This window comes from Numenius arquata, chromosome 18, assembly GCF_964106895.1.
Source record: "Numenius arquata chromosome 18, bNumArq3.hap1.1, whole genome shotgun sequence".
Taxonomy (NCBI): domain Eukaryota; kingdom Metazoa; phylum Chordata; class Aves; order Charadriiformes; family Scolopacidae; genus Numenius; species Numenius arquata.
The window spans coordinates 5,503,813-5,515,847 of record NC_133593.1 but is presented as its reverse complement, the minus strand read 5'-3'; the positions used below and the strand labels follow the sequence as shown (position 1 = coordinate 5,515,847).

The following is a 12,035-nucleotide window of genomic DNA, read 5'->3' as shown; positions in this document are numbered from 1 at the left end:
CGCCCCGCTTCCGGGCACGCCCCTCCGGGGGTGTGGCCAAATGGGGCGTGGCGGGCGCGCGACAGGGGGCGTGGCCAGTTTTATTCTGTTTTTCCTTGTAAATAGCAGCCCGGAGCAAGGAGGGAGAGGAGAATGTCACAGCCGTGTCCCCGTCGCCGTGTGAAGCCCCAAGGGCCGGGCCGCTGTCAGCTGGGGCGGGTTTTGGTGTAAATTCACCAACAAAAGGGTAAAGGCTGCGTCCCTGACCGCACGTATTTGAATTACAAACCGGGGGGTGGGGAGTGAGGGATGATCTAAAATGAAAATCCCCCCTAAATCCTCAGCACCGAGTGCAAGGAAAGGCCAGGAGCGTGTCCTACTGTAATGTTTTATTTTGTGATGTCAATGCGAGTAATGCGCAGTGAGGCAAGAGAGAGGACAGTTCCGAGTTCAGGTTTCACGAAGCGGGATCGATGCTTCAAAATCAGCCCAGGGTTGGGTTGTTCTATTAGAAGGTGGGAAGTGGGAAGCGTGGTCCTGCTCGGCAATCCAACCAGCGAGTCTGCGAGAGGCCACATCTGTGTGGGTGGCTGAGAAGGCACACGCGGAGCGGAGGGACTTCTGAAAGAGGGAAATCCTGTCCTCACCTCTCCGGGCTGGAGATGGGCGCAGTCAAGCTCTAAATTTACCATCCCAGGCTACGGATCGACCAACTTTTTCAGAGATAACCCTAATGACTTCCCCATACCTGGGGTAAGGAGCATTCCCGACAATGTGGTTATAATCCCCTTTGCTTACAAAAGAGACAAGCAGTGTGTAACGGGCCACATCCTGCAGGATTTGCTTTCCCCAAACTGCCACCTTCTACAGCACAGGAGAGTTCCCCAAATGGCTCCAAAACTTGGCCCAAAATAACGTGGAGCTGAAGAGGAAAGCCTTTCCATTACATTAAGATCTTTTTTCAAACGGTGTTCCAGTTACTTTCTGCTGACACGATGGCAGGGACAGGGAAGCACCTTTCCCCCCCAGGTGTTGTCTTTGCTACCTGTCAGTAATTTGGCTCAGAGACGTCTGTGATCGTGCTCCTGTAGATTTTGGTTTCCCAGTCTGAGAGCTGCTTCACAAAGCCCCGGTGTGGCCTCATGTTCGTTTTGCATTTCAGAACGTAGTCCCAAGCTCTCTGTAAACACAGGGAAAACAAAGAAATGTTGGGAATTTGTACTGAAAGTGAATATCAGGTACGTACACGAAGCAGCTTCACTTGTAGACGACCCAGCTTTGTATTTACTCCATGTTGGCCAGCAAGAACCTGCAGATAAGTCTTTGGCTACCAAAGCAGGGACAGACTGGATCCAAGTGACAGACTGTCACCTGCATACTCTGCTCTCCTGGGTATGGGGACAGCTCAGGCTGGTTTCACTACCTGGAAGGTACCTTGTGTTATTTTACACCGATGGAGCAACACAGCCCTGGATTTTTACCCTGAGATGCTGTTTTTCCATGGATGATAAGCGAAGCAGTGAAGTATCAGCTATTCACAGGTGAGCAACAAAGGTTATCATGTATCTGGACTGGTGTGACCTGATGTGGCAGAGTAGCTATGAAGCTTCAGTTATGTCACTGCATTAAGTACAGCCATCTAATTATTTGTTAGTTCCGTGTAACCAGCTAGAAAGTCTGCTTCACACTGGGCATATCCATCAGCATTTCTCCGTTTTACTCCAGCAGCATCCTTGGGTTTACCCAGCAGTGCTCGTCGTCCTGCTTTAAAAAGAGACTTCCCCCCACACTTGGAGCATTGCTTAAGCGTAATGAGACCAAAGGTTAGAAGATAGTGCTCCATTGGTTTGTTTTTCTAATCTCAGTGATTCTGCAGGCTCCAGGGCTGATCTTTCAATATTTACTCTTCTGGGCCCACAGTGTGGGTGACTCTAGTTCCCCTGAACTCAATAGATCTACTCACATATTCATTACTTATAGAATCAGGGGCCACACATCCTGAATCTGCCTTTTTTTTTTTTCAATATCCACGTCTTTCGAAGCTTTCAAAGATCTTTGCCTAGATTGGGTGAAGGATCACAAGGGAATCTGTTGCGCTGCTTTTGGCTGCAAGAAACAAACTTGGCTGCCAGGGTAATCCCCCCAGGAAAGCTTTGCCCGGCCAGCAGTGGGCAAGCACCGTCCAGGCCAGCCGCAGCACGCCGCTGCCCTGTCAACCTTTTCTTCTTCTTTTCATCTGGCGCTTGGCAAGATGCTGAGCCAACCTGTTGATACCAAACTGAGAGAAATTGCAAGGATCAGCCTTTGACTTTTGCACGGCCATTGGAATCACTTCCAGTAATTTAGCATGCAAGGGAATGGTTATCAGTGTGCAGGAGCAATCGCACCCAGCGTTAGTAGCAGAGATGAAATAGTGTCTGCAGCCCCGTTGGCACACTCAGCCTCAAATTACCCTTTGGCACACAGCGATGGGAAGAGATTTCCTCTTATGTTGCAAATGTTTGCACAAAATCAATTAAATGATTAGATACAGGCCCAGCTTCAGTGAAGCTTGGATTGATCCTTTCAGGCTCCCAACAGAGGAGCTTCTGTCCAAACAAGGACAGGATTTTTAAGGAGACGCCTTTCAGTTCCCATGGGAACTAGCCTGGTCTGTGCTAAAGAGGCACCACCAGGAGATGGTGGCTACAGCAGCACCATGCTCAGGCCCTGTATGCAAAGGGAAAAAGGACCTGGCACCTGGGGAGAGGCCACCAGGCTGTTGCACATGCTGGGTCATTCTCAGCCATTGGTCATTATTTTTCTTTATTCAGAGCTACGGAACAAAGTGTACCAGCCATTTAGCCTATACACCCTTCCTGGGCTAGTATTATCCCATTCCAGACTTCTCTACAGTACCACCTGTGGCAGGAGATTGCTTCTGGAGAAATAAAATAGGCTTTTGGAAGAAGTCAGTGCTGCTGAGCCCAGCAGTAAATCAGAGCCCTGCAGGCACTGGGTTCTGAATTTCCCTATAACCCCATGGTATTAAGAGATGGGATTAATTCCAGTAGCTTCCAGATACTCTCTTTCTCAGACCCAGGGGAGCAGAAATGCTAAGATTTGTAATCACAGCTTTATTTTTATAGCCCTATAGTTAAGGAGGGAAATACAAGAATATCGCAGGTGCCAGGGTAAGGACTCACAGATCCAACATCACCCCTAAGCCACCTCCTTAACAGCATAAAGAAGCTGCAAGCTGATATGATAGAATCTGTTACTTTATCAGGTGGTTAGTCTGCATGAAAGCACAGATAATGTCTTTCTCATTACTACAGTAATGAGGCTTCAGAAACAGAAATAAATTGCAGACCCAGCCAGTATCGGTAGAAAATATGTCAGTGATGTACCTTCAGGGAAAACTGGCAGGAATGCATAAGATAGGCGATGGTTACTGTGCTGCTCCGGCTTATTCCCAGGCTGGAGAACACCAGCACTGCTCCGTGATCCAGCTGAGCGTCTGAGTAAAGAAATGTCAATCACAAATTAGTGATTTGGGAAATCAAGCTTCCAATTGTACAGCCAAGCGCTACTTCGGTGACAGCTGACAGGCTGGCAGCCTGAGCGACAGGAGCCCTCATGAACCCTGACAGCAGCAGATGGGCACTGCCAGCTCCCGTTTCTGTAAGCGTTTGCCTTTCTTAAAAATGCACTGAGTTAAAACGTGGGTTTGAAGAGCAGAACCATGTGACAATGACCAGTCAATGCTTCACTACAGATTAGTGTCACCTTTACATCAGATAATGAAGAAAAGTGGCCTACCATGACCAATTGGCTGTGCTCAGCATCACATCACCTACTCAAAGTCCTCCCAGAAAGGTTTAAAGGTATTGGAATTTCTGATGAACGCAAGCCTAGCTGTTTGCCACTGAAGAAGGAGAAATCAGCTGTCAAACTGGAAGGGACTTAGTCTTCAAGTCCCTTACCCCTCTGTGGCGATCACCAGCAGGAAGCATGTACATGCCAGCTACAGCGCTGATTTTATGATCTTCTTATGATGGATACTTTGCAGTGAAAATTGCTAAGATCAGCAAACTCATTTTCTACAAAAGCCAAGCCCACTTGGCTTTCAGAGGATGCTGTCACTCACTCCTGACCACATCAACTCTGCTATCTATGCCTGAAAGGTTGCATATTTTATTAATAACCTTTTGAATTCTTTTCCTCTCTCTCCAGAGCAGACAGCATGACATGTTTTTGGAATATCAGCAGCTGAACTCTAGAATCCATAGGGCAAAACTGTCAAGAGATTGTGGGGTTTTGTGGTTTTTTTTCTTGAAGCTCTAAACCAGAGTTTTCTGACTTATTTCTGTCATGAGATACTAGTTCTGTTCTAAGACCTGAGTAGAAATGGCTTCACTCCAACATACACCTGGCATGAGGACACACACACTCCTCTGAGAGTATGTGGAGAGCTTTAGTCTTGTGTTCACCCATAACCGTTCCGGTTTAAGTAATCTACTCTAGACTGTCAAGTAAACAGTTAGACTATCAAGTAAACAGTATACACTTCCACAAGAGCTACAGCTAATAAACTCTTATACTCTGTTTTGGAAACTTCCACTAACTGATGTGGGAAAGACACTTTCTTCTGAAATACTAGTTGGGAAAAAAAAACACTAAAACAAACTGGGTCGAAATGAAAGGCAAGTAAGTGGATTTCGATATTTGGGTTTCGATGCATGCAAATCATGACATTCGGCTCAGGACTAGAAAATTATATCCTCAAATTTTGTTTCCTTGTTTCTTTATTCATGTTCAATTGTCATTTCTTATTTTGTACTTGGATGATAAGGTCCGCAGGGACAGGGTTGGTTTTTTGCTTGTGGGCCTGTACAACACTCAACTCAGCAGGGCCTTGGTCTCTGGCAGGTGGTATTTCATAAGCGTGATAAAAGATAACGACACGGTTGGGCACCATCACAGGATGGAGCTGCAGGAGCTATGCCTGCTGTGCTGCTGCAGGCTCTGAGCTGGAGAGTATGTTTTTTCTTGCCCTATCTGATGTAATCAGCTGAAGGCAGGTTCATGCCGTCCAACCTGAAAGTCTTCCCAGGCCCTACGGTGGGTCTGCACTGCAAATCACCAAGGTTAGCAGCGTCTTGTGGTAAGTTCTCCAGTGCCTGTCACACTCTTGTTCAAATAAAGCTCTGGTGGTTGAAGATCTGGGCTGGTAAGAGTCAAAGGGCTTTTCATTTAAGAACACTTATTTATAAGTAAATAAAATAAATACATAAATTAAGAAAATTTAAGAGCAAAGGAATAGGAGGGAATCCTATGAAGCCCTGAAAGACATCCTACAGCAAAGCCTTCTCAGATCTAGCGCAAAGCTCGCTATTATCAGAGAGCAAGGTATTCTTTAAAGTGAGTAGGACCATCAGAGTCAGATGCCATGTAAAATCTCCTCTCTGTTCATCAGGCTGTTAGTAAGGCAGCTCTGGTATCCATTAGGGTGTGAGCTTGCTTGGGAGTACGCTGATCTTTAAAGATTACGACCCTCCTGTCTGAGCTTCCTGTTGGAGTGAATTGCAGTCACTCCCATCTAATATCCTAGAGTGAGCAAGGTCTCAGGAATTCCAGATTAGGAACAACTCACCTATGAAATGACAAATGTTGCCAAAGTTAGAAAAAAGATCTGCTTCAGGCGAATCTGGAACAGATACATGGAGGTATTTGCCGCCTTCTGGAAACCTGGAAAAAGAGCACACAGTGTGACACGGACCAGAGAAGCAGCTTTGAAAAAATGTGTTTGTTGGAGGCGAGCTGATAATTTTGTTTGCTGTTACATGTGTGAGTTTTTCATCATCCTCATCATTAACATTATGATAAGGGATTTGTTATGGTAAAACACTGAGGTGCTTGTAATGCAGAACCAGTTTAATTACTGATTTTCCGTTCCACGTGGTATCAGCATTGATGTCTTAACTTAACCTACAGCTTCCTTTATCTGAGAGCTGAATGAAAACAGATGAACTGAAAGCGAGAGTGCCTTCACAGCATGCACATCGGCAGTTTAGTGAACGTAGCCCCCCAATTCACTTCATGTGGTTTTCTATGACAGCAGCATCCTCCTTTCACAAGCTCAGAGAACTCAACTCAGAGAGTGAATGGAGAAAAACATTGGTGAGGAATTTCTGAAATGTGAAAGCACGTCATGCACAGGGCATGGGAAGACCATCCATTTGAATATTTTCCTGTGGAGCCAAAAGTGTGAGAAATGTCTGCTGGGGTAGGTAACTGGATTTGTAATTTACTTTGTTTTGGCCACCAGCTTGAGAAATGGCACTGGATTTTTCACTGTGTGAAATGGCATTTCCAGCATGGCCTACAGACTGAGCACAATGCTCGTGGGCAGATGTGGGTAAGGAACAATGTGAAACATCAGTGATTTAGCTTTTACGCTGATGTGTTTGTAAGATTTTGCTCTGAAAGGCATTCAGAGATATAGGTTCTTCCCAAAGGATGATGGTATTTGATAAAGTCCCAGTCTTCCTCTCACCCAATCCACCCATGTCATGGTAGAGGGCTGCAGGACTGCGCTGCTGCTGTGCTAACTGGAGTGGAGATCAGAAAAATGAGCATGAAATAGCACTTGAATCTGCAGTTTTCCTCCAACCAGGGGTTTCTTAGGAAGTCCACAGCCACTGACTCCTCTGCGAGTGGGCTCTGGTGCTGTGCCACCTCACTTTTTTCACAGGCACAGACACTGGTGAGGGTACACCTTGAACTATTTAACTTACAGTGTGGCATGCTGTTCAGAGATGTTGACTTGTGTTTTGATCTTCAGATCTTTCTGAATCTGTTGGTCACAGGCCTGCTTGAAATTCCCCATATACAACTTTGCAGGCAGTATTTCTACAGGGTATGGCTGGAAGTTTTCTAGTTCCTGCCAGAGAGAAACCATAGACTGGGTTTAGAGAGTGCATTTGCTCCTATTAGCTTGGTAAGTTCTTAAACAGAAGTCGTGTGAAGAATTGAACACACAGTTAGTGAACAGCCCATAACACATTCTAGTGTGATGATTCATTTAATCACCTGGACTTTCTGTATATTGAAGTCTGCTAGATTTAGTGATAATAATTAACAGCGGTGCTGTCATTGTGGCATTACTTGACACAAATCCTAACTAAGCAGGAGGCGGCGTATATTCTTTACATTGTCTGGAGGGAGTGCGGCATAACAGGTTCATTTGATGTTCTCCCCGGTTACTGTTTGCAGGGCTAAATGAAATCATCTGCCACCTGCAGAGCTGCAGGTGGCCTGTAGTGGCACAATGGAGGTCTGCAGCTGCTTCTGCCATCTGCAGCGTGAAGGCCGAGAACAAAAATAGACGACTAGTTGACAGTGCCTCTACATCCCTACCTGATACTCGGCTAATGCTACAGCAGAACAAAGCAGCAGCCTAAAAATATAAAGCAACAGAGAACAACAGCTTAAACTGAGAGGCAAGAAGGTACTCTGTGTCCAACTGAATCTGATGGGGAAGTTCAGCAGTTTGCTACCCATCAGAAAGCAGCACTAAGTGCATTGATTTTCTCTCCTGCACTGTAGCATCCCACAGGTTAGCATTGTGTCTTAGAATCATAGAATCATAGAGTGGTTTGGGTTGGAAGGGACCATAAAGATCATTGAGTTCCAACCCCCCTGCCATGAGCAGGGACAGCTCACAGTAGAGCAGGTTGCTCCAAGCCCCATCCAGCCTGGCCTTGAACTCCTCCAGGGATGGGGCAGCCACAGCTTCTCTGGGCAACCTGTTCCAGTGTCTCACCACCCTCACAGTAATAACCCTCTTGGGCTATTTCATGTGAACCAGAAGTGAAGAGGTACAAGAGAAGCAAAAGGTATGTTGTGATGAGATGCTCTCTGCTGTCCAGTACCCTCAAAATCTGCCCTGCTTCGGGTCCTCTCCTAGATGTGAAACAAGGGTAATTGTTTCTCATAAGCTAAATAGATCATTGTTTGTAGGTGAAACCAAATGATTAGGATACCAGTGTTCCAGTGGATGCCTGTTTTCTTTCTGGGCCCGTTGAAACAATGCAGCAGCACTCGCTTTGTGATCCTTCCCGATGAAAAGCTTTATAGACATGGAACATAGTGCTTGATTGGAATTGTACTTCTGTCTGAAAACATTTACTGTGCAACATCCCAGATAACCACGTGTGAGAGAGGAACTTGCTTCTTTTCATCATTTGCTACTATTTGTTTAGTTATCTGTACTCTCCAGCAGGCCAGTTTCGGGGTTATCAGAGAAACCTTCCCAGGTTGTTTTCATGAGCTTTCTTTCACGCAATAGAGGAAGGATAAAAAGGCAAAGTGTGGCTGCAAACGAATTAGTAGTGAGACTCGGGGAAAGCACAGTAACCCAAATCATATTTTAATTCCTTTGTTTGAAAATACTCTAATAGCAGGTTTACAACACCATTTAACTTGAATTCATTAGCCATCATCAGCTGAATATGAATGCTAATGTCTTCTACTTGCAAATTACTCTCATCTCACCTGAGGCATCCACAATATCTTCTGAGTCCTCAGAAAATGATAGCAAGCTGAAAAATACTTGTATCCTCCCTTCAGGACCAGCACGGGATGACGGGTGAACTGCTCTAAGCTTCTGGCGTATTGGATGGCAGTTCCTTCCTCAGCATCTAATGAGATCAGAAAGGTATTTGCCAGGGCAGGTTTAGAGTGTCCCCAACAGCACTGGGGGTTACATCTGGACAACTGACACCGACAGCAAACTCCTTTTCATTTCATCTAATGGTCTGTAGAAAGCATTGTTAAAAGCTAGAGTTATTCTTTAACTGTTGCTGCAGGTCAGTAACACGGCACGCTGCTTTTCACCTCTTGTCCTGATCTTTTATTTCTCTCCTGGTTTCTTTTGTAGGTCAAGATAAAATTGTTGTTTTTTTCCTCCCCATTATTCTTTGGGAATAGGGAGGTATTATTAATTTTAATCTAATAATCTTGGTTTTATGGAGGCCTTTTTTTTTTTTTAGTCTGCTTTAGGCAAAGGGGGAAAGAAAAAGGAATAAATTCTTCACAAGGGTTTTAAACACTCCCCTCAGTGAAGCAAATTACACGAGCTGGCTGTTCCCCCTACTTCTCCCAAGGGATCCATCCCGCTTGCCTCTACTTATGTCTGCTTTAGAAATAGATCAGCACAATAGAAACCCACTTCTGATCCTTCACACTTCCCCTTGCTACCCTCAGGTCTCATCACTGAGCATTTATGAACATGCTTGTTTTATTCACTCCCCTTACACTCCCAGATTTAAAAAAAAAATAAATAATGTAAATCTTTGCTAAAACTACAGTAGCCTTTATAAAACTAATAGGAGCCCAACAAACATACAGAAGTGGTTCTGCATATGGCACAACTCCTTGCCAAAGGATGCGTGAAAGCTAAACATTTCTATGGTTCAAGGAAAACTGAACAATTACATGGAAAAGTTTCCAGCTCTTGACATTTCTCGCTGAACTCCATCAAATCATCACCCCCATTAAAGTCTTTTAAAATATGATAATGTGAAAGCCTTTTGTAACTCTTAAGGAAGGAAGTACTCACTCTGTGAACATGTGGAACTTGAGTCAGTGTTTTCAATCTCTGAAGAAGCACTGCTCCCTAAAAGGCAATCGTTGAATCGTTGAACAGGCCCAATCTCAGTGAAATGTGAAAAAGAAAAAGAACCCACCCCCCACATGCGACAAGGAGTTTCAGAGGGATCAGTCCACTGGTAGAAAACCTGGCCTGCCAGAATGCTTTGAAATAAAATCTGGATTTTTGAAGCCTAACAACACATGCAACACAGTGAAAAAACCAGAGGCATAGCACAGATGTTTTTTTTTTTCAAATAAAACTGGGTAAATTTGCATCTCTTCCAATAAGGCCATAAAATTAAATGAGGAAAGGGAATAATATCTATCTGGCAGTGAGGTCTTGACTGACATGGGTCCTGGGTACCTTTTTCTTTCTCCTCTTCCTCATAGTCACAGCAATCCAGAGAGCTGGTCTCGCAGTCATACACCACACAGTATCTGACACACCCCAACTCCTCTGAATCCGGTACCAGATACTCCCCTGTAGGACTCTACCAAAAATCACAGAGGAATTGTATCAGGATGGGTCTGGGGCTACGTCTGTACTTGATGCTGAAAGACCTGGTTAGAATTCCGAAATGACGCAAACTACACCAGATTGCTTCATCAGTCACAGCAGGAAAGATGCCAGCACTATCCTTTGTGAGACAAGGCTACAACATGTTCATTCTTGTGCAATATTTTTCCTGATATACAGCTCCTATGTGCCAATCCTTTGGGCTACTGAAGGCACCTTTGCTTTGTGACAGAATACATCCCCCCAGTGGCAGAAATGGAACATGGCTGGAACAGGCAGGGGAGGCTGGGACAATTCCCGTGGGTTTTAAACCAATTTGGGCTTACTGCTAATTGCTAAATCCAGGGATGGCTTCCACACACGGTAATCCCCTCACCTGTTCAATCCTGCGTGCTGTAATAATATGGCTCTCATCGTATTCACGCTGAGTACGGACATCTGAAAAAAACAACCAAGACAGAGCAATTGGCTTATTTGATGCTTTAAAGGTAGAATCCTATTTGCAATTCAGTCAGTGGGAATTCAGGCACTGACACCAATCAGAGAAAGAGATTCATTTTTTTAAAAACTGAAACTTTCTGATGTGGATATAACGAACATCAATACTGATGTGAGTCTATGTGTAACATGAAGTGATGCCAGCAACTTTATTCCTGACCCAAGTGTGATACCGCAGCATCCACAGCGCCAGTCTTGAGCTCAGTTCTGCTCTGCCCTGTGGCGTTGCCTGGCCCCACTCGCTGGGACGCTCTGAGCTCCTGGTATCCAGCATCTCTACCTCTGTGCTGCCCTGGAGATGGGGAAAGGGGCACTGGAGAGACCCCAACCCCAGTCCCAAACTGGCTGACTACCTATCATGGTTTAACCCCAGCTGGCAGCCAGGACCATGCAGCTGCTCACCGAGTTCTCCCTCTTCCCTCCTGAAGGGCAGGGAGAAGAGGGAGAAAAGGAGGAGAAATGGAAATAAAAAAACCTCATGGATTGAGATAAAAATAGTTTATTAGAACAATAACAGAAAAGGAAGATAAAAATAATAATACTGACACAAGTCACTCTCACCACCCGGTGAATCAGTACCTTCCCAAGCAGTGATTGTGGATTTCACCCCCTGGCCAAATCCCATTTATGTACTGAGCACGATGCCTATGGTACGGAATACTCCATTGGCCATTCTGTTGTTCTGTCTATGCTCCTTCTCAGCTTCTATGGGAAGCTGAAAAGAGTCCTGGAAAAGTATAAACATCGCCTAGCAACAACTAAAACAACATGCATTATTGGCATTCCTTTCACAGCAATCACTGGAAAGAAAATTAACTCTTTCCAAGCTGAAACCAGGACACTCCCTCACCAAAACATTTAACAATACCGCAGTACCAGGCACCCTTTTCACGGTAGTGGCACCATGCAAGATGCAAATGCTTATCAGCAATCTGCGCAATGGTCAAGACACTGTGTCCACCTCTAAAACCTCTCAGGGCAGGTCAGAGAAGGAAGCTGGATGCCAAATGCAAGTGAAAAGACAGCAGGAGGCAAAAAACTTCCTCATTCACACTCTGCTGTTGGGCTAAGTGCCAGGAGAGGCCCATGGCCATACATATTTAGTGCCGCTGCTTTCTGCTGAGCGTACGGAATGAAAGCCTGTAACTGGGATGGGAGAAACTCCCCAACAGCAAGGCTCCAGCAATTACAAGAAGCCATGCGTGCTCTTCCCTGCAGGGTCAGAGCCCCAAGACCCCATCTCCCCAGGCTGCCGGCCCAGGCCAGGGCAGGCCGCAGGCCCTGCCCGCGGGCTCACCCAGCAGGCACAGGTAGTGGGGCTCCGCCAGCCGAGGATACCGCCGGTGCTGGTTGAGGATGTTGTAGAGGTGTCGGGGCTCGCAGAGCTCCAACCCCGCCATCCCGC

The 12,035-nt window shown here is 45.6% G+C and overlaps 1 protein-coding gene across 1 annotated transcript; it reads right to left on the bottom strand.

The window, feature by feature from the left end:
- Window positions 1-1,027: 1,027 nt before the first annotated feature.
- Window positions 1,028-12,030, bottom strand: STYXL1 (serine/threonine/tyrosine interacting like 1). The gene is made up of 9 exons (XM_074160764.1): window positions 11,928-12,030; window positions 10,509-10,570; window positions 9,980-10,106; window positions 9,584-9,640; window positions 8,518-8,663; window positions 6,759-6,904; window positions 5,615-5,709; window positions 3,369-3,478; window positions 1,028-1,159 (listed from the first exon to the last, which is right to left on the bottom strand). The coding sequence occupies exons 1-9, from the start codon at window positions 12,028-12,030 to the stop codon at window positions 1,028-1,030; spliced, it is 978 nt and encodes a 325-aa protein (XP_074016865.1).
- Window positions 12,031-12,035: the final 5 nt, after the last annotated feature.

Bases quoted from the DNA above. Each gene is read 5' to 3' on its own strand.
- STYXL1 (XM_074160764.1), bottom strand. From the start codon at position 12,030: ATGGCGGGGTTGGAGCTCTGCGAGCCCCGACACCTCTACAACATCCTC. The intron at 10,107-10,508 runs GTGAGGGGATTA...GATTTTTGGTAG, and splicing joins CAGCACGCAGGATTGAACAG to AGTCCTACAGGGGAGTATCT. The intron at 1,160-3,368 runs GTACATCACTGA...CTGTGTTTACAG, and splicing joins CCTGCCAGTTTTCCCTGAAG to AGAGCTTGGGACTACGTTCT.